The following is a 22365-nucleotide window of genomic DNA, read 5'->3' on the forward strand; positions in this document are numbered from 1 at the left end:
TTTGTGCCCCCCCTCTCTGTTTAAACCCTGTTTCTGTAGTGCAGTGCAGGGGAGAGCCTGGGAGCCTTCTCTCCAGCCTTTCTGTGAGAGAAAAAATGGCGCTGTGTGCTGAGGAGATAGGCCCCGCCCCTTTTACGGCGGGCTCGTCTCCCGCTCTTTAGTGAAGTTTGGCAGGGGTTAAATATCTCCATATAGCCTCTGGAGGCTATATGTGAGGTATTTTTAGCCAGTATATAGGTTTACATTTGCCTCCCAGGGCGCCCCCCCCCCAGCGCCCTGCACCCTCAGTGACAGCGTGTTAAGTGTGCTGAGAGGAAAATGGCGCACAGCTGCAGTGCTGTGCGCTACCTTTAGAAGACTGTCAGAGTCTTCAGCCGCCGATTCTGGACCTCTTCTAACTTCAGCATCTGCAAGGGGGCCGGCGGCGCGGCTCCGGTGACCATCCAGGCTGTACCTGTGATCGTCCCTCTGGAGCTAATGTCCAGTAGCCAAGAAGCCAATCCATCCTGCACGCAGGTGAGTTCACTTCTTCTCCCCTCAGTCCCTCGTTGCAGTGATCCTGTTGCCAGCAGGACTCACTGTAAAATAAAAAACCTAAGCTAAACTTTCTCTAAGCAGCTCTTTAGGAGAGCCACCTAGATTGCACCCTTCTCGGCCGGGCACAAAAATCTAACAGGAGTCTGGAGGAGGGTCATAGGGGGAGGAGCCAGTGCACACCACCTGATCTGGAAAAGCTTTACTTTTTGTGCCCTGTCTCCTGCGGAGCCGCTATTCCCCATGGTCCTTTCAGGAACCCCAGCATCCACTAGGACGATAGAGAAATATTGTTTTTAGTAGCAGTACTACAAGTCCCAGCAAGCCTCCCCCGCATGCTGGTACTTGGAGAACCACAAGTACCAGCATGCGGCGGAAAAACGGGCCCGCTGGTACCTGTAGTACTATTACTAAAAAAATACCCAAATAAACACAAGACACACACACCTTGAAAGTAAAGATTTATTACATACATGCACACAAACATACATACATACTTACCTTATGTTCACACGCAGGTCGGTCCTCTTCTCCAGTAGAATCCAAGGGGTACCTGTTGAATAAATTACACTCACCAGATCCAGGGTCCCAGGCTCCTCCGCGAATCCCTTTGTAATCCACGTACTTGAATTAAAATAAAAAACCGGACACCCGAGCCACGAACTGAAAGGGGACCCATGTTTGCACATGGGTCACCTTTCCCCGACTGCCAGAAACCCACTCTGACTTCTGTCTAAGTGGGTTTCTTCAGCCAATCAGGGAGCGCTACGTTGTAGCACTCTCCTGATCGGCTGTGTGCTCATGTACTGAGTGACAGGCGGCACACGGCAGTGTTACAATGTAGCGCCTATGCGCTCCATTGTAACCAATGGTGGGAACTTTCTGCTCAGCGGTGACGTCACTTTAGATCAACCGCAGGGCAGAAAGTTCCCACCATTGGTTACAATGGAGCGCATAGGCGCTACATTGTAACACTGCCGTGTGCCGCCTGTCACTCAGTACAGGAGCACACAGCCGATCAGGAGAGTGCTACAACGTAGCGCTCCCTGATTGGCTGAAGAAACCCACTTAGACAGAAGTCAGAGTGGGTTTCTGGCATTCGGGGAAAGGAGTCCCATGTGAAAACATGGGGCCCCTTTCAGTTCGTGGCTCGGGTATCCGTTTTGTTATTTTATTCAAGTACGTGGATTACACATGGATGCGTCGAGGAGCCTGGGACCCTGGATCTGGTGAGTGTAATTTATTCAACAGGTACCCCTTGGATTCTACTGGAGAAGAGGACCGACCTGCGTGTGAACATAAGGCAAGTATGTATGTATGTATGTATGTTTGTGTGCATGTATGTAATAAATCTTTACTTTCAAGGTGTGTGTGTCTTGTGTTTATTTGGGTATTTTTTTAGTAATAGTACTACAGGTACCAGCGGGCCCGTTTTTCCGCCGCATGCTGGTACTTGTGGTTCTCCAAGTACCAGCATGCGGGGGAGGCTTGCTGGGACTTGTAGTACTGCTACTAAAAACAATATCTTTTCATTTACAACAAAGGCTATCAGCCCCCCCATCCGCAGCCCATTGGATGGGGGGGGGGGACAGCCTCGGGCTTCACCCCTGGCCCTTGGGTGGCTGGGGGGGGGACCCCTTGATTGAAGGGGTCCCCACTCCCCCAGGGTACCCCGGCCAGGGGTGACTAGTTGGATTTTTGATGCCACGGCCGCAGGGCACTATATAAAAGTGACCCCCGGCTGTGGCATTATCTGTCCAGCTAGTGGAGCCCGGTGCTGGTTTTAAAAATACGGGGGACCCCTACTCTTTTTGTCCCCCGTATTTTTGGAACCAGGACCAGGCGCAGAGCCCGATGCTGGTTGCTTAAATATGGGGGAACCCCTGTCATTTTTTTCCCCATATTTCTGCAACCAGGATCGGCTCAAAGAGCCCGAGGCTGGTTATGCTTAGGAGGGGGGACCCCACGCAATTTTTTTTGAAAAAATAATCACTTTCCCACCCCTTCCCACTGATATACATGCACGGATCTCATGGATCCGTGCATGCCTATCCAATCACGAATAAAAAAAGCAGGTCTGTTTTTTTTAAGCACTTTTTTACGAGTTGTAATTTTTCACGGCAGTGTTTTGTTTTTTTTTGCTTTGCACTTCTTAGTAAATGACCGAGATTCATACTTAAACAGCCGCGTTTTGACCGATGGTGTATTCATTCGTGATTTTTTTCCTAGGACTTCCAAATATTACGAATGCCCTCATCACTGCCGTGATTTGAGTTTAGTAAATTACCGAGATGACACTTTGATGAAAAAACGGCATCTCAGTCAAAATCGGGACCTTAGTAAATTTACCCCAATGTGTCCTTTAATTAAAAATCAATCACACCCTTTAATATTAAAAGGATGTGGTGAATTAGCAATGCGTCTACTAAATGTATGTGATGTCTAAAATAACGTATATGTTAGATCAATAACTAATAATAATAACATATAGGTAATAAATAGGATTTTGGTACCTACCGGTAAATCCTTTTCTCCTAGTCCGTAGAGGATGCTGGGGACTCCAAAAGGACCATGGGGTATAGACGGATCCGCAGGAACCCGGGCACACTATAAAGACTTAAACTGGGTGTTAACTGGCTCCTCCCTCTATGCCCCTCCTCCAGACCTCAGTTAGAAAACTGGTTCCAGGAGAGATGGACATTTCGAGGAAAGAATTTATAATTTAACCACAGTGAGTGTTATACCAGCTCACACCACAAACATAACGCCAGACATGGCCTTCAACAGAATACCAGCCCACGGTATGAAAAACTGACAGCACTATGCTGAAAGAACAGGTAACACAACCTGTGTCAACCCAACCAATAATACGAAACCACATGCCATGGCATGAACACCGTCAGCAACAACCTGACAGAGAAGAAACACCACAAAGTGCCACCAAATCAATAACTGCAGACACAGTACGCACTGGGATGGGCGCCCAGCATCCTCTACGGACTAGGAGAAAAGGATTTACCGGTAGGTACCAAAATCCTATTTTCTCTTACGTCCTAGAGGATGCTGGGGACTCCAAAAGGACCATGGGGTCAATACCAAAGCTCCAGAACGGGCGGGAGAGTGCGTACGACTCTGCAGCACCGATTAAGCAAACATGAGGTCCCCATCATCCAGGGTATCAAACTTGTAGAGCTTATCCAAGGTGTTTGAAACCCGACCCAGCAACCGCTTGGCAAAGTTAACCCGCCGAGACACCTCAGGCAACCCCCCAAGAAGAGCCCATCTTCCTAGTAAAATGGGTCTCCCCCGACTTCGGCAACTGCAATCCAGCCGTAGAACTAGCACAGCGAAACGTATCACAGATTCAGCGTGTAACAGCCTGTAGACAAGCAGGCGCCCCAAACACGCTGGGAGCATACCGGACAAACAGAGCCTCCGTTTCCCCAAACTGAGCTCAATTGGCGATATAAATCTTCAAAGCCCTGACTACATTGAGATACATTGAATCAGCCAATACCGAAGTTACCACAGGCATCAACCCAGGCAGGCTTTTGATAGACCCCGAAAACCCTTTTCGACAGAACTACTATCAGAGTTCTCAATTCTATCTTCTTGGAAGATCAAACAGGGCTCGTGTAAGACAAAGTCGCTACTTCTGACAACCGCCTTGCGGTCGTCCAAACAAGAACAAAAACATGACCACTCTCCAAGAGAGAAACTTTAACGCAACCGTTTATAAAGGTTCCAATCAGTGTGATACCCTAGAAACGCAACACCAAGTCCAGAGTCCACTGTGTCAATGGTGCACAAATGAAAGGTGGATGTGCACTACACGTGTCCCGAAAGCCTGAACTTCCAGAGAGGTGGCTAATGCTCTTATAAAGAATATCTATAAGGCCAAACTGCCCTGAAAAAGGGCCTAACCCTAGGCCCGCATCCACCCCTGCTTGCCAAGAGTGGAGCAAAACAACCCAGCTGAAAAACTTCCATAGGAGTCTTCTAGGATGCATACCAAGACACATATATATAAGCCAACTACAGTGGTAAACTGTTGCTTTTACTTCCTTTCTAGCCCGAAGAAGGGCAGAAATGACCTCACTGGGTAAACCCAGTCGGTTAGAACATGGCAATAAACCGCCACATCATCAAACGTAGCCTCGGCAAGTCTTGATGCACGGCCGAAATTTGTTGTAACAGTTCCACCGGTAGAGGAGGAGGCCACAGAACTACTATGAGCAAACCCCGAAAAACTGGAAACCAAGCCCTCCTTGGCTAGACCGAAGCAAAGAGGATCGCCCGAACCTTTGTTCTTCTTACGTGTAGCACCCTCCGAAAGAGCGAAAATTTAGAGGACGCCAAGACAGACTGAAAACACCCAAGGCGTCACGAGGGCATCGCCTGCCATAGCATGCGTGTCCCTTGACCTGGGACAACATCCCCGAGGCCTCCCGTCGATGAAGGCACGAACATATCCAATTGAGGCAGTCCTCCAAGACTTGTCACATCCGTGAAACTTCTCGATGACGGGTGTACTTTTCCCGGATGGAGCTTGCGCCTGCCGGGGAAAGTTATCTCTCCGTCGTTTAACTCCAGAACGACGCCTGCTAAATAAAGCATTTACTGAAATAAAAAAAAGTTTAATCGCAGACAAACTTCCCAGCCTGACCGTTTTATCTGGAAATACGTCCCATGTCAGGACAGCTCCCTCTAGAAGGTGAGAACCGAGTAGACACCACATGAGCGAAGCCCCGGGCAGTAGGACTAAATTCCGGTGCAAGTGTCGGTGAGACACGGACCCCATTACCAACTGGACCCTCGAAAAGCACTCTGGCATACGACCTGGTCAACCACAAGGCCCCGTAGGCCGCACCCACCTGCTATATAAACAGAATCTAATGATGGATTGTCACAATCAAACTGATCCGACTCCGGATCCTCAGACCTCTGATAAGGCGTCTCTTACTACCTCCACGACCAGAGGGGAATCGGTAAGATCTATTAGAAAAATATTGACGGGAACATTTGTAACTCAAAATGTCCCCCTATGGATTCTATAATCAACTCACAGGTCTTAAACAATTTCTGGACTAACCGAAACTTAGTCGACGAGACCCCACCGGAGTGGGATCTAGCCAGATAGACTCAGTGGTCGTGTGGCGGATGCGCTAGAAACAGCAAACAAGATCCGCTTCTGCGAACCAAACAAGGCTGCAGAATTCTTACCTTTTCAGCTTCAACTGTCTGCACAGAAAAAGAAAAAAGTAACGGTATCGAACGATTAAACGACTGCATCCTACACAAGGAATGCTTCCCCAACCGTTGCGAAGGAGACTAACTCACGAAGTTAGACCCACCGGTGGTATTCCCCGAGCTTGACTGAACTGAGATATCGCAAAACGCTTTATACCGACCCTCTAGTATCTCTTGGAGGTAACCTCAGCACCTTCCCGGTTACACATCCCGCCGTCACTCGGCAACCAGCTGCAATGTTACAGAGTATAAACAACAGAGGCAACCTTACCCACTCTCTGTAAGGTAATTTTATCGGATGTCTTTCCGAACCTAACACTCCCCCCTGTACATGCAGTGCAACAAGGTATAGAAATAAAATATCACTTAGCTTCCTGTGTATGATCCTTAACGACCGGGCTCCGCGTCGACCAGGAGTTGACTGCCCCAATGATCTCTCCGCGTCAGGAAGAGAATAAGCCTTCGGACTCCTTGAGAGACTCGAATACCAACTCGTCACAGCCGAACTGGAGCCTAATCAACAGAGCGACCAGCACATGAGAAGAAATACTATTATATCAGCATCCATGGATATACATAATATAATACACCATATGACACACATATCCTAACTATGCATATATAATACATACATATATATATATATATATATATATATATATATATATATATATATATATATATACACACATATACAGAATTGGATTGTCCAGACCCGTTAGGTCCCCAGTGACAGTAATGTGTTCCGAATGTGCTGACATGCCCCAGATGTGGATCTACCAGGAACGTTATGGCCGACAGAAACTTAGTAGATGTCGACAGCAGGGAATAGTAAGCGGGTAAAAAATAACAACCTTGGAACCCCGAGGGGTCTGAAGGAAGCGTATATAAATTCAATAACACTCCCACTATCTATATCTATAATTACATATACAGGTACCCGGCCATAACAGCCTGTCAATCTTTTTACCCAGTAATACCGTTGATGCCGACAGGGCACCCATCAACTGTGTCTCCCATGGCGTGTCTACTTTTATAAGCACACAAACACCAAATTGATAATACTTAATGTCCCCACAGCAGCTTGTAACCAAGCCCTCACACATGTCGACATATAGGTCGACTAACCGATAGTGGGTAATATATAGGAAAACACTGAAAATCATAACACAACAAGGATTATGTGTCCATTATAAACAGAGAGCTATATATCTGCCATATAGCACTAAAAATCACTGTGCCCCCCCTCCTCCATATTATAAAGCAAGGCTTTGGCGGGGAGCTGCAGAAAATGGCGCTGACTCTGTTGTGAGGGCTAAGCTCCGCCCTTAATCGGCACGCTAAAGCCCGCTCAAACTAATATGTCTATATTGAGCTTGGGGGTGGGATGTATATATTGCCTCAAATGAGCCATATAGCAAACGCTGCCCAGGGCGCCCCCCCCCCCCTGCACCCTCGGAAGCCGTTGGTGTGTGGGAGCAGGGGCGCGCTGCGGTACACTGGCGGGGGAACATACCCGGCGTCCGAGCCTCTAAGTATGCCCCCCCCGCCAGCTAAGCACTCCAAAACATGCCCCCAGGGCGCCCCCCCCCCCCCCCAGCGCCCTGCACCCTGCAATAGGCACCAGTAAACGGGAGCAGGGAGGGCAGCGCTACCGCTGCTACTCCCTCCGTCTTGCGGGACGAACATACCCGACGGTCGACCCCCTAAGTATGTCGCCCCGCCAGCGAAGCCCTTTGAAATATGCCGCCCAGGGCGCTCCCCCCAGTGCCCTGCACCCTGCAACAGGCGCCAGTAAATAAGAGCAGGGAGGGCAGCGCTACCGCTGCTACTCCCCCCGTTCTGCAGCACACTGGCGGGGTGACCATACCCTGTGCCCAGGCACCTAAATATGACCCCCCCCCCAGTGATATCAACCTCAGCAACATGCCGCCCAGGGCGCTCCCCCCCAGCGCCCTGCACCTTCTGAGTGCGTTGGTGTGTGGGAGCATGGAGGGCAGCCTGACCACTGCATGTTACCTCCGTTACTGAAGTCTTCTGCCGTTACTGAAGTCTTCTGCCATCACTGAAGTCTTCTTTTCTTCCAACACTCACCCGGCTTCTTTCTTCTGGCTTCTGTGAGGGGGGTGACGGCGTGGCTCCGGGAACAAGCAGCTAGGCGCACCAAGTGATCGAACCCTCTGGAGCTAATGGTGTCCAGTACCCGAGAAGCAGAGCCTTTGAACTAAGAAGTAGTAGGTCCTGCTTCTCTCCCCTCAGTCCCACGATGCAGGGAGCCTGTTGCCAGCAGGTCTTCCTGAAAATAAAAAACCTAACATAAAGTCTTTTTAGAGAAACTCAGGAGAGCTCCCCTAGTGTGTGTCCCATCACTCCTGGGCACAAAGTCTAACTGAGGTCTGGAGGAGGGGCATAGAGGGAGGAGCCAGTTCACACCCAGTTTAAGTCTTTATAGTGTGCCCAGGTTCCTGCGGATCCGTCTATACCCCATGGTCCTTTTGGAGTCCCCAGCATCCTCTAGGACGTAAGAGAAAATATTTTATATAAAAGCACTAAACTCAAAATCAATATTTAGACTCGAAGGCTCCAGTGTTTGCATACAAAATATCCACTGTGTTTCTTTCTTTTTTAAATTCTGTACAATGTTGCCACCTCTCAGACACCTACTCGGACGCGCCTCACCTGCCTCACTGAAATAATCCTGTCATCCAAATCATCCACAAAAGAGTGTAAACATTATACTGTTTAACTTTATTTGTTTTTTAGGTAATGCGTCTATCACACACACACAAGCACTCTGCTAAAACCTTACTTAATACATGGGTGACTAGGACACACTGTACTATACGCATTGTGAAAAAAGGTTTTCCATAAAATCACAATTTGCATGAATTAATGAATAATATACCATACATGAAAATACATTTAGTCCAAGACCTTACTTTGCAGCCTTTCATTTTTGCTCTCATTTAGATGCCCAAGTATTATAATCATGTCTTCAACAATTCTGAAGTACTGAGATCCAGATGAACTGCAGGAATGTATTGTGACAGCTATCAGCAGTTGCTGTAAATCACATGCAAGTAAAATATATTCGTCCTGGGAAACACTAGAAGATACAGAGCATAAATATATCAATTGTATAAACTGTTTAATAAACTAGATAGTTACAGAAATTAAATCCCAAACTATGGCTTGCTAACTCATGCATTTACTCCTCATTTCATCCCTTCTGCAATAGATTAAACAAACAATATTTTTTGTGAATTCCTTGGTAACATAGAAAAAAAAAAACTAATTAGACTAGAAATGCAGCCATTAATAGAAATAATTATACCACTCCAATCTGTTTCTAAATGTCCCTTACTGTATCTATAGCATACCTCTCAACATTTCAAATGAAAACTAAATTAAATTAAGTAAATTTACCAGCTATAGATGAGGTAAACTATAGGCTGTATGAAAAGTGTGGTTAAAATGTTAAGGACCAAACCTTGTATGCTACATATTCCTGGTAACGCCAATTATCCACTTTATGTTAACATGGTTAAGGGGATCAGGATTTTTAAACATGTTTAATATCCCCGATGCCCCAATATATAGCAGATGTATGGTGGCCATTGCATAATAATTTTTAACCAGTTTTATTTATTTTTTAATGTATATTTGTTATCTTTTGAATGTTGACCCAATAATTTAGACTAGATGCAGCCATCCATATATATATTTCTCTATCGTCCTAAGTGGATGCTGGGGTTCCTGAAAGGACCATGGGGAATAGCGGCTCCGCAGGAGACAGGGCACAAAAAAGTAAAGCTTTACTAGGTCAGGTGGTGTGCACTGGCTCCTCCCCCTATGACCCTCCTCCAGACTCCAGTTAGATTTTGTGCCCGAACGAGAAGGGTGCAATCTAGGTGGCTCTCCTAAAGAGCTGCTTAGAGAAAGTTTAGTTTAGGTTTTTTTTTTCTTTACAGTGAGTCCTGCTGGCAACAGGATCACTGCAACGTGGGACTTAGGGGGAAAGTAGTAAACTCACCTGCATGCAGAGTGGATTTGCTGCTTGGCTACTGGACACCATTAGCTCCAGAGGGATCGAACACAGGCCCAGCCGTGGAGTCCGGTCCCGGAGCCGCGCCGCCGACCCCCTTGCAGATGCTGAAGCGTGAAGAGGTCCGGAAACCGGCGGCTGAAGACTCCTCAGTCTTCATAAGGTAGCGCACAGCACTGCAGCTGTGCGCCATTTTCCTCTCAGCACACTTCACTGGGCAGTCACTGAGGGTGCAGAGCGCTGGGGGGGGGCGCTCTGAGAGGCAAATATAAACCTTATACAAGGCTAAAAATACCTCACATATAGCCCATAGGGGCTATATGGAGATATTTAACCCCTGCCTGACTGGAAAAATAGCGGGAGAAGAACCCGCCGAAAAAGGGGCGGGGCCTATCTCCTCAGCACACGGCGCCATTTTCTGTCACAGCTCCGCTGGTCAGAACGGCTCCCAGGTCTCTCCCCTGCACTGCACTACAGAAACAGGGTAAAACAGAGAGGGGGGGCACATTAATGGCTATATATATATATATTAAAGCAGCTATAAGGGAGCACTTAATATAAGGATATCCCTTGTATATATAGCGCTTTGTGGTGTGTGCTGGCAGACTCTCCCTCTGTCTCCCCAAAAGGGCTAGTGGGTCCTGTCTTCATTAGAGCATTCCCTGTGAGTTTGCGGTGTGTGTCGGTACGTGGTGTCGACATGTATGAGGACGATATTGGTGTGGAGGCGGAGCAATTGCCAAATATGCAGATGTCACCCCCCAGGGGGTCGACACCAGAATGGATGCCTTTATTTGTGGAATTACGTGATGGTTTATCTTCCCTTAAACAGTCAGTTGAGGACATGAGGCGGCCGGACAATCAATTAATGCCTGTCCAGGCGCCTCAAACACCGTCAGGGGCTGTAAAACGCCCTTTGCCTCAGTCGGTCGACACAGACCCAGACACGGGCACTGATTCCAGTGACGACGGTAGAAATTCAAACGTATTTTCCAGTAGGGCCACACGTTATATGATTTTGGCAATGAAGGAGACGTTACATTTAGCTGATACTACAGATACCGTAAAACAGGGTATTATGTATGGTGTGAAAAAACTACAAACAGTTTTTCCTGAATCAGAAGAATTAAATGACGTGTGTGATGAAGCGTGGGTTGCTCCTGATAAAAAGTTGATAATTTCAAAAAAGTTATTGGCATTATACCCTTTCCCGCCAGAGGTTAGGGCGCGCTGGGAAACACCCCCTAAGGTGGACAAGGCGCTCACACGCTTATCCAAACAAGTGGCGTTACCCTCTCCTGAGACGGCCGCACTTAAGGATCCATCAGATAGAAAGATGGAAGTTATTCAAAAGAATATATACACACATGCAGGTGTTATACTACGACCAGCTATAGCAACTGCCTGGATGTGCAGTGCTGGAGTAGTTTGGTCAGAATCCCTGATTGAAAATATTGATACCCTAGATAGGGACAATGTTTTACTGTCGTTAGAACAAATAAAGGATGCATTTATCTATATGCGTGATGCACAGAGGGATATTTGCACACTGGCATCTCGGATGAGTGCTATGTCCATTTCAGCCAGAAGAGCCTTATGGACACGACAGTGGACAGGCGATGCGGATTCAAAACGTCACATGGAGGTTTTGCCGTATAAAGGGGAGGAGTTATTTGGAGTTGGTCTATCAGACTTGGTGGCCACGGCTACTGCCGGGAAATCCACTTTTTTACCTCAAGTCACTCCCCAACAGAGAAAGGCACCGACCTTTCAACCGCAGCCTTTTCGCTCCTACAAAAATAAGAGAGCAAAGGGCTTGTCGTACCTGCCACGAGGCAGAGGAAGAGGGAAGAGACACCAACAGGCAGCTCCTTCCCAGGAACAGAAGCCCTCCCCGGCTCCTGCAAAAACCTCAGCATGACGCTGGGGCCTCTCAAGCGGACTCGGGGACAGTGGGGGGCCGTCTCAAAAATTACAGCGCGCAGTGGGCTCACTCGCAGGTAGACCCCTGGATCCTGCAGATAATATCTCAGGGGTACAGGTTGGAATTAGAGACGGATCCTCCTCATCGTTTCCTGAAGTCTGCCTTACCAACCGTCTCTTCCGAAAGGGAGAGGGTGTTGGAAGCCATTCACAAGCTGTACGCTCAGCAGGTGATAGTCAAAGTACCCCTATTACAACAAGGAAAGGGGTATTATTCCACTCTATTTGTGGTACCGAAGCCGGATGGCTCGGTAAGGCCTATTCTAAATCTGAAGTCCTTGAACCTCTACATAAAAAAGTTCAAGTTCAAGATGGAGTCACTCAGAGCAGTGATAGCGAACCTGGAAGAAGGGGACTTTATGGTATCCTTGGACATCAAGGATGCGTATCTACACGTTCCGATTTACCCCGCACACCAGGGGTACCTCAGGTTCATTGTTCAAAACTGTCACTATCAGTTTCAGACGCTGCCGTTCGGATTGTCCACGGCGCCTCGGGTCTTTACCAAGGTAATGGCCGAGATGATGATTCTTCTTCGAAGAAAAGGCGTATTAGTTATCCCATACTTGGACGATCTCCTAATAAGGGCAAGGTCCAGAGAACAGCTGGAGACAGCTTTAGCACTATCTCAAGAGGTGCTAAGACAACACGGGTGGATTCTGAATATTCCAAAATCCCATTTAATCCCGACAACTCGTCTGCTGTTCCTAGGAATGATTCTGGACACGGTTCAGAAAAAGGTTTTCCTTCCAGAGGAAAAAGCCAAGGAGTTATCCGATCTGGTCAGGAACCTCCTAAAACCAGGAAAAGTGTCAGTACATCAATGCACAAGAGTCCTGGGAAAAATGGTGGCTTCTTACGAAGCAATTCCATTCGGCAGATTCCATGCAAGAATATTCCAAAGGGATCTGTTGGACAAATGGTCAGGGTCGCATCTGCAGATGCACCTGCGAATAACCCTGTCACCAAAGACAAGGGTGTCACTTCTGTGGTGGTTGCAGAAGGCTCACCTATTAGAAGGCCGCAGATTCGGCATTCAGGATTGGATCCTGGTGACCACGGACGCCAGCCTGAGAGGCTGGGGAGCAGTCACACAAGGAAGAAACTTCCAGGGAGTATGGACGAGTCTGGAAAAGTCTCTTCACATAAACATTCTGGAACTAAGAGCAATCTACAATGCTCTAAGCCAGGCGGAACTTCTCCTGCAAGGAAAGCCGGTGTTGATTCAGTCGGACAACATCACGGCGGTCGCCCATGTAAACAGGCAGGGCGGCACAAGAAGCAGGAGTGCAATGGCAGAAGCTGCCAAGATTCTTCGCTGGGCGGAGAATCACGTGATAGCACTGTCAGCAGTGTTCATCCCGGGCGTGGACAACTGGGAAGCAGACTTCCTCAGCAGACACGATCTTCATCCGGGAGAGTGGGGTCTACATCCAGAAGTCTTCAACATGTTAATAGACCGTTGGGAAAGACCAATTGTAGACATGATGGCGTCTCGCCTCAACAAGAAACTGGACAAATATTGCGCCAGGTCAAGAGATCCACAGGCAATAGCTGTGGACGCACTGGTAACTCCTTGGGTGTACCAGTCAGTGTATGTGTTTCCTCCTCTGCCGCTCATACCAAAGGTATTGAAGATCATACGGCAAAGAAGAGTAAGAACAATACTAGTGGTTCCGGATTGGCCGAGAAGGACTTGGTATCCGGAACTTCAAGAGATGCTCACGGACGAACCGTGGCCTCTACCTCTGAGAAGGGACCTGCTACAGCAGGGTCCCTGTCTTTTTCAAGACTTACCGCGGCTGCGTTTGACGGCATGGCGGTTGAACGCCAGATCCTAAAAGGGAAAGGCATTCCAGAAGAAGTCATTCCTACCTTGATTAAGGCACGGAAGGAAGTCACCGTGAAACATTATCACCGCATTTGGCGAAAATATGTAGCGTGGTGCGAGGATCGGAGGGTTCCGACGGAGGAATTCCAACTGGGTCGTTTCCTACATTTCCTGCAATCAGGATTATCTATGGGTCTCAAATTGGGATCCATTAAGGTTCAAATTTCGGCCCTGTCAATATTCTTCCAAAAAGAATTGGCCTCTGTCCCTGAGGTCCAGACTTTTGTCAAGGGAGTACTGCATATACAGCCTCCTGTGGTGCCTCCGGTGGCACCGTGGGATCTAAATGTAGTTTTAGATTTCCTCAAATCCCATTGGTTTGAACCATTGAAAAAGGTGGATTTGAAATATCTCACATTGAAAGTGACTATGTTACTAGCCCTGGCCTCTGCCAGGAGAGTATCTGAATTGGCGGCTTTATCTTATAAAAGTCCTTATCTAATCTTCCATTCGGATAGGGCAGAACTGCGGACTCGTCCGCATTTTCTCCCTAAAGTGGTATCAGCATTTCATCTGAACCAACCTATTGTGGTGCCTGCGGCCACTAGCGACTTGGAGGACTCCAAGTTGTTGGACGTTGTCAGAGCCTTAAAAATATACATTGCAAGGACGGCTGGAGTCAGAAAATCTGACTCGCTGTTTATATTGTATGCACCCAACAAGTTGGGCGCACCTGCTTCTAAGCAGTCGATTGCTCGTTGGATTTGTAACACAATTCAACTTGCACATTCTGTGGCAGGCCTGCCACAGCCTAAAACTGTAAAAGCCCACTCCACAAGGAAGGTGGGCTCATCTTGGGCGGCTGCCCGAGGGGTCTCGGCATTACAACTCTGCCGAGCAGCTACGTGGTCGGGGGAGAACACGTTTGTAAAATTTTACAAATTTGATACCCTGGCAAAGGAGGACCTGGAGTTCTCTCATTCGGTGCTGCAGAGTCATCCGCACTCTCCCGCCCGTTTGGGAGCTTTGGTATAATCCCCATGGTCCTTTCAGGAACCCCAGCATCCACTTAGGACGATAGAGAAAATAAGAATTTACTTACCGATAATTCTATTTCTCGGAGTCCGTAGTGGATGCTGGGCGCCCATCCCAAGTGCGGATTATCTGCAATACTTGTACATAGTTATTGTTAACTAATTCGGGTTATTGTTAAGGAGCCATCTTTAAGAGGCCCTTTCTGTTGTCATACTGTTAACTGGGTTTAGATCACAAGTTGTACGGTGTGATTGGTGTGGCTGGTATGAGTCTTACCCGGGATTCAAAATGCCTCCCTTATTGTGTATGCTCGTCCGGGCACAGTACCTAACTGGAGTCTGGAGGAGGGTCATAGGGGGAGGAGCCAGTGCACACCACCTGACCTAGTAAAGCTTTACTTTTTTGTGCCCTGTCTCCTGCGGAGCCGCTATTCCCCATGGTCCTTTCAGGAACCCCAGCATCCACTACGGACTCCGAGAAATAGAATTATCGGTAAGTAAATTCTTATTATAAGCCATTTATATGTTTATGATAAGGCATCCATTAATTATTCTCATCTTTTACGTGTATGATTTATGTATTTTGCCTATGTTAATTTAAACCTACTGTATAGGACTTTTATCCTCTAATTATAAAATGACAAGGTCAAACCATTTGAAAATCAAGATGTAATGTATTTATTCAAATGAAACACAATTCTGGACAGATTTTATGTCTACAAAAATTGTTATGTAAATTGTGGCAAATAATTTGCCTGGTGATTGAACTTGTTCAGATAATTTATAGGCCCGGGGGTTGCAATTATGAACTTACCATAAGTTCACCCGTTTAAGTTAAGGATGGTACAATATTAAACGGGTGCACTATAGCAGCATAACTAAAGGATTAATCTGTGCTGTGCTGGCAGCTTTTAGAACATACAATAGGACTGGGGTAAAATATAATTAAAACCACAACCATTCAAAAGAGCAGCAAGTTCCAAAATTGAATAAAAGAGGATTTTGGTACTTACCGATAAATCCATTTCTCTGAATCCTCTAGGGGACACTGGAGTCCTATACAGTAGGGGTGTGAAGCTTGCAACCGGAGGTGTGGCACAATCTAAAATTAGCATTGTCTGCACAGCCGGCTCCTCCCCCTTCACATCCCTCCTCCCTCAGTTTGAAAAATTTGACTGAGAGAATAGGACATGATACTATAGCACATGGCGAGGAACCGAACCGTACAACATATCAAACAGCATCCAAGAACTCTTAACCGAACTCTTAACCGAATAACGAACGCTGTTTGCACGAACTGTTTTAACAAGAACTTCGAACACAGCAGGTTGACAGCACCGAGGCGGGCGTCCAGTGTCCCCTAGAGGATTCAGAGAAATGGATTTATCGTTAAGTACCAAAATCCTCTTTTCTCTTTCATCCACTAGGGGACACTGGAGTCCTATACAGTAGGGGACGTCCCAAAGTTATCCCCCTGGGAGGGAGTGCTGTCGGTGGCCTGCAAAACTAAACGTCCGAACTTAGAGTCTCCAGACGCAAAAGTATCAAACTTGTAAAATTTTGCGAATGTATGGGCTGAAGACCACGTCGCCGCTCTGCAAAGCTGAGTAGTGGAAGCTCCCCTGGCAGCCGCCCACGAAGCACCCACTCATCGGGTAGTATGAGCACCCGTCTGAACCGGAACCTGTTTGCCACAGGAAATATAAGCTTGCCGAATGGCAAGTCTAATCCATCTAGACAAAGACTGCTTAGATGCTGGCCAACCCTTCTTTGGCCCATCATAAAGTACAAACAAATGGTCCGACTTTCGGAAGGGCGACGTAACTTGTACGTATACCCATAAAGCTCGGACAACATCCAAGGACATGTCACCATCTGCGAGACCCTGGAACCCTGGAAAGATGGGACCACTATTGGCTGGTTTACGTGAAACCCCGAAACCACCTTCGGAAGGAAGTCTGCTTTTGTATGGAGTTCCGCCCTATCCTCATGAAAAACTAAAAAAGGACTCTTACAGGATATGGCTCCTAACTCAGATACCCGCCTAGCCGAAGCCAAGGCAAGTAATAACGTGACCTTCCAGGATAGATATTTCAGGTCTGTTCCTGCTGAACGGCTCAAAAGTTGGTGATTTCAAATATTCTAACACCAAATTTAAGTCCCATGGTGCCGTGGGAGGACGAAAAGGGGGTTGTATCCTCAGAACCCCCTGTAAAAAGGTTTGAATCTCTGGCAAGGATGCTAACCGCTGCTGAAAAAGGATGGAGAGAGCCGAAATCTGAACCTTCAGAGAGCCCAGTCTGAGCCCTTCATCTAGACCGGCCTGAAGGAAAAGCAGAAGTCGGGATAAGTGGAAGTTCGTTGAATTCCATCCCCGTTCCTGACACCAAATGTGTACCGTCTCCAAATCCTGTAGTAGTGCCTGGCTGTGACCGGCTTCCTAGCGGCAATCATTGTAGGAATGGCCTTTCGTGGTATCCCTCTGTTTCTCAAGATCCGGGTTTCAATAGCCACGCCGTCAAACGCAGCCTGTTCAGGTCTGGGTGTAGGAACGGTCCCTGAGATAGCAGGTCCTCTCTCTGGGGTAACCTCCAAGGATCTGGTGCAATTAGAATTGCCCACACTCGTTCCCGCTTCACCCTTTTCAGAACCCTGGGTATGAGTGGGAACGGTGGAAATATGTAAACCCTCCTGTAACACCAAGGAAGCGTTAATGCGTCCACTCCTTCTGCTGCTGGATCTCGTGTCCTGGACACATATCTGGGCAACTGATGGTTTTGCCGAGACGCCATTAGGTCCACCTGAGGCAGACCCCATCTCCTCACAACCATGTCAAAAATCCGTGGATGTAGGCACCACTCTCCCGGATGCATGTGCTGGCGACTGAGATAATCTGCTTCCCAGTTCTCCACACCTGGAATGAACACTGCCGAGAGGATGATGTTTCGTCTTTCTGCCCACAGCAATCTTTGTGGCTTCCTTTAACGCCATCCTGCTCTTTGTTCCTCCTTGACGGTTTATGTAAGCCGTCGTCGTGACATTGTCCGACTGTATCCTGACGTGTTGATTTATGACTAGGTCTTCTGCTAAGAGAAGCGCATTGTAAACTGCTCTTAGTTCGAGGATATTTATGGGTAGTTTGCTCTCCTGTAACGTCCACCGTCCCTGAAACTGATGGTCCTCTAGGACGGCTCCCCAGCCTCTGAGACTTGCGTCCATTGTCAGGATCCTCCAATCCCAAATGCAGAATCTCTTCCCGGCTGCGAGGTTCTTGTGTAACGACCACCATATCAAGGAGACTCGTACTTGCGGTTGAAGTCGGATTCTCCGATGGAGAAGTCAGTGCGAACCTGCTCCCTGAGCAATGAGGTTTATTTGGAATGGTCGGGAATGAAGTCTGCCGTATTGGAGAGCTTCGAACGACGCCACCATCTTCCCGAGAAGTTGTACACAGAGGTGCAGAGATACAGTTTGCGTCCTCAGTACCTGAGCCACTAATCTGTGTAGGTCCTGGACCTTGTTCTCTGGTAGGAACACACGTAATAGTACCATGTCCAAGATGAGACCGAGGAATTGAATCCGTTGAGTCGGCATGAAGTTGGATTTTTGGAAATTGACAATCCAACCATGTTGAATAAGAAATTGATGGGATGTCTGAACATCCTTGAGCAGTCGATTCTGAGATGGTGCCTTGATCAGTAAATCGTCTAGATAAGGTATAATTGTGACCCCCAACAGTCTCAGTCCTGCAACCATGATTGCCATGATCTTCGTGAAGATTCTTGGGGCTGATGATAGACCGAACGGCAAGTGCCATAATTATTAAACATGGTCCCCCACGAAATGTCTTTTAAGACTTTATTAAAGAGCCTTGCAGCAGAGTTATTTTTCTTTTCCTTCTATGCCTCTGCCCCTTATATCGCCGCACGCTGCAGAGATTATTGGATCCGGCTGTTTCTGACCCCCTCCCGCTGCCCGCTGGCTGGCGCGCGCCGAGTCTCTATTTGGCGCGCTCCGGACCCGCTGGCTGGCGCGTGCCGGGACAGTTTTCCGTAGCGGAGCCTTTGCTCCGCTTCGTCTGTCAGTCTTGTCGCTGTGCAGCGCGCCGCTCTGCCGTCTCTCCCTGCTCACAGGGAAGAAAGGCTGAGTCCCGCGCCGCACTCTGCTCCCGCCGCTGTAGACAGTGCAAGAGGGGATCTAAACTCCATTACAGGATGCAACAGCGAGAGAGAGAGAGACAATTAAATAAGGAATTAATGAAGAAAAGGCAACAGCGAGAGAGAGACAATTAAATAAGGAATTAGTGAAGAAGAAAAAAAATATATATATATTACTGTTACTATATACATTCTAATCCGGTGACCTGTCTATCTAAGTATTTCCTGGCTTTTTAATATATGTATATTGACAGGTGTATTCTTATTTGAGATGAGCCGTGAGCTCTTGTTGTATTATTATGCTCCTGCGGGTATCCTTCCCGCTTGCGTTCCATTGCCCTACGTTGCACTTCCGCCCGGATGACGCGTGCGTCCCAACGGGCCGGAAGTGGTGGTCGTTGCTTAGCAACGCGTAACCAGGAACTGGATGCTGTTCCGCTGATCCGCCTCTATTATTGCTCTATATATATATATATATATATATATATATATATATATAATAAGAATTTACTTACCGATAATTCTATTTCTCGTAGTCCGTAGTGGATGCTGGGGACTCCATAAGGACCATGGGGATTAGCGGCTCCGCAGGAGACTGGGCACATCTAAAGAAAGCTTTAGGACTATCTGGTGTGCACTGGCTCCTCCCCCTATGACCCTCCTCCAAGCCTCAGTTAGGATACTGTGCCCGGACGAGCGTACACAATAAGGAAGGATTTTGAATCCCGGGTAAGACTCATACCAGCCACACCAATCACACCGTACAACTTGTGATCTGAACCCAGTTAACAGCATGATAACAGAGGAGCCTCTAGAAAAGATGGCTCACTACAGCAATAACCCGATTTTTTTGGTAACAATAACTATGTACCAGTATTGCAGACAATCCGCACTTGGGATGGGCGCCCAGCATCCACTACGGACTACGAGAAATAGAATTATCGGTAAGTAAATTCTTATTTTCTCTAACGTCCTAAGTGGATGCTGGGGACTCCGTAAGGACCATGGGGATTATACCAAAGCTCCCAAACGGGCGGGAGAGTGCGGATGACTCTGCAGCACCAATTGAGAGAACTCCAGGTCCTCCTCAGCCAGGGTATCAATTTTGTAGAATTTTACAAACGTATTTGCCCCTGACCAAGTAGCTGCTCGGCAAAGTTGTAAAGCCGAGACCCCTCGGGCAGCCGCCCAAGATGAGCCCACCTTCCTTGTGGAGTGGGCATTTACAGATTTTTGGCTGTGGCAGGCCTGCCACAGAATGTGCAAGCTGAATTGTACTACAAATCCAACGAGCAATAGTCTGCTTAGAAGCAGGAGCACCCAGCTTGTTGGGTGCATACAGGATAAACAGCGAGTCAGATTTTCTGACTCCAGCCGTCCTGGAAACATATTTTCAGGGCCCTGACAACGTCTAGCAACTTGGAGTCCTCCAAGTCCCTAGTAGCCGCAGGCACCACAATAGGTTGGTTCAGGTGAAACGCTGAAACCACCTTAGGGAGAAACTGAGGACGAGTCCTCAATTCCGCCCTGTCCGAATGGAAAATCAGATAAGGGCTTTTACGGGATAAAGCCGCCAATTCTGACACGCGCCTGGCCCAGGCCAGGGCCAACAGCATGACCACTTTCCATGTGAGATATTTTAACTCCACAGATTTAAGTGGTTCAAACCAATGTGACTTTTGGAACCCAAAAAACTACATTGAGATCCCAAAGTGCCACTGGAGGCACAAAAGGAGGCTGTATATGCAGTACCCCTTTTACAAACGTCTGAACTTCAGGGACTGAAGCTAGTTCTTTTTGGAAGAAAATTGACAGGGCCGAAATTTGAACCTTAATGGACCCCAATTTCAGGCCCATAGACACTCCTGTTTGCAGGAAATGTAGGAATCGACCTAGTTGAATTTCCTCCGTCGGGCCTTACTGGCCTCGCACCACGCAACATATTTTCGCCAAATGCGGTGATAATGTTTTGCGGTTACATCCTTCCTGGCTTTGATCAGGATAGGGATGACTTCATCCGGAATGCCTTTTTTCCTTCAGGATCCGGCGTTCAACCGCCATGCCGTCAAACGCAGCCGCGGTAAGTCTTGGAACAGACAGGGTCCTTGTTGGAGCAGGTCCCTTCTTAAGAGGTAGAGGCCACGGATCCTCCGTGAGCATCTCTTGAAGTTCCGGTTGGCCAATCCGGAGCCACGAATATAGTGCTTACTCCTCTCCATCTTATCAATCTCAGTACCTTGGGTATGAGAGGCAGAGGAGGGAACACATACACTGACTGGTACACCCACGGTGTTACCAGAGCGTCTACAGCTATTGCCTGAGGGTCCCTTGACCTGGCGCAATACCTGTCGAGTTTTTCCCAACGGTTTATAATCATGTGGAAGACTTCTGGGTGAAGTCCCCACTCTCCCGGAATGAATACTGCTGACAGTGCTATCACATGATTTTCCGCCCAGCGAAGAATCCTTGCAGCTTCTGCCATTGCCCTCCTGCTTCTTGTGCCACCCTGTCTGTTTACGTGGGTGACTGCCGTGATGTTGTCCGACTGGATCAACACCGGCTGACCTTGAAGCAGAGGTCTTGCTAAGCTTAGAGCATTGTAAATGGCCCTTAGCTTCAGGATATTTATGTGAAGTGATGTCTCCAGGCTTGACCATAAGCCCTGGATATTCCTTCCCTGTGTGACTGCTCCCCAGCCTCGCAGGCTGGCATCCGTGGTCACCAGGACCCAGTCCTGAATGCCGAATCTGCGGCCCTCTAGAAGATGAGCACTCTGCAACCACCACAGGAGGGACACCCTTGTCCTTGGTGACAGGGTTATCCGCTGATGCATCTGAAGATGCGACCCGGACCATTTGTCCAGCAGGTCCCACTGGAAAGTTCTTGCGTGGAATCTGCCGAATGGGATTGCTTCGTAGGAAGCCACCATTTTACCCAGAACCCTTGTGCATTGATGCACTGAGACTTGGCTCGGTTTTAGGAGGTTCCTGACTAGCTCGGATAACTCCCTCGCTTTCCCCTCCGGGAGAAACACCTTTTTCTGGACTGTGTCCAGGATCATCCCTAGGAACAGAAGACAAGTCGTCGGAACCAGCTGCGATTTTAGAATATTGAGAATCCAATCGTGCTGCCGCAACACTACCTGAGATAGTGCTACACCGACCTCCAACTGTTCCCTGGATCTTACCCTTATCAGGGAATCGTCCAAGTAAGGGATAACTAAAATTCCCTTCCTTCGAAGGAATATCATCATTTCGGCCATTACCTTGGTAAAGACCCGGGGTGCCGTGGACCATCCATACGGCAGCGTCTGAACTGATAGTGACAGTTCTGTACCATAAACCTGAGGTACCCTTGGTGAGAAGGGTAAATTTTGACATGAAGGTAAGCATCCTTGATGTCCCGAGACATCATGTAGTCCCCTTCTTCCAGGTTCGCAATCACTGCTCTGAGTGACTCAATCTTGAATTTGAACCTCTGTATGTAAGTGTTCAAAGATTTTAGATTTAGAATCGGTCTCACCGAGCCGTC

General features: G+C 47.9%; 1 protein-coding gene across 3 annotated transcripts in view; it reads right to left on the reverse strand.

Annotated features, from left to right (window-relative positions):
* LYST (lysosomal trafficking regulator) overlaps positions 1-22365 on the reverse strand; it is an 864675-nt gene that overhangs the window by 326518 nt on the left and 515792 nt on the right. For all 3 annotated transcript variants that reach the window (XM_063917604.1, XM_063917602.1, XM_063917605.1), the window contains exon 26: positions 8724-8890. In XM_063917604.1, the coding sequence (XP_063773674.1) occupies positions 8724-8890 (167 nt within the window). The remainder of the gene's footprint in view (positions 1-8723; positions 8891-22365) is intronic.

Source organism: Pseudophryne corroboree, chromosome 4, assembly GCF_028390025.1.
Source record: "Pseudophryne corroboree isolate aPseCor3 chromosome 4, aPseCor3.hap2, whole genome shotgun sequence".
NCBI classification, from domain to species: Eukaryota; Metazoa; Chordata; class Amphibia; order Anura; family Myobatrachidae; genus Pseudophryne; species Pseudophryne corroboree.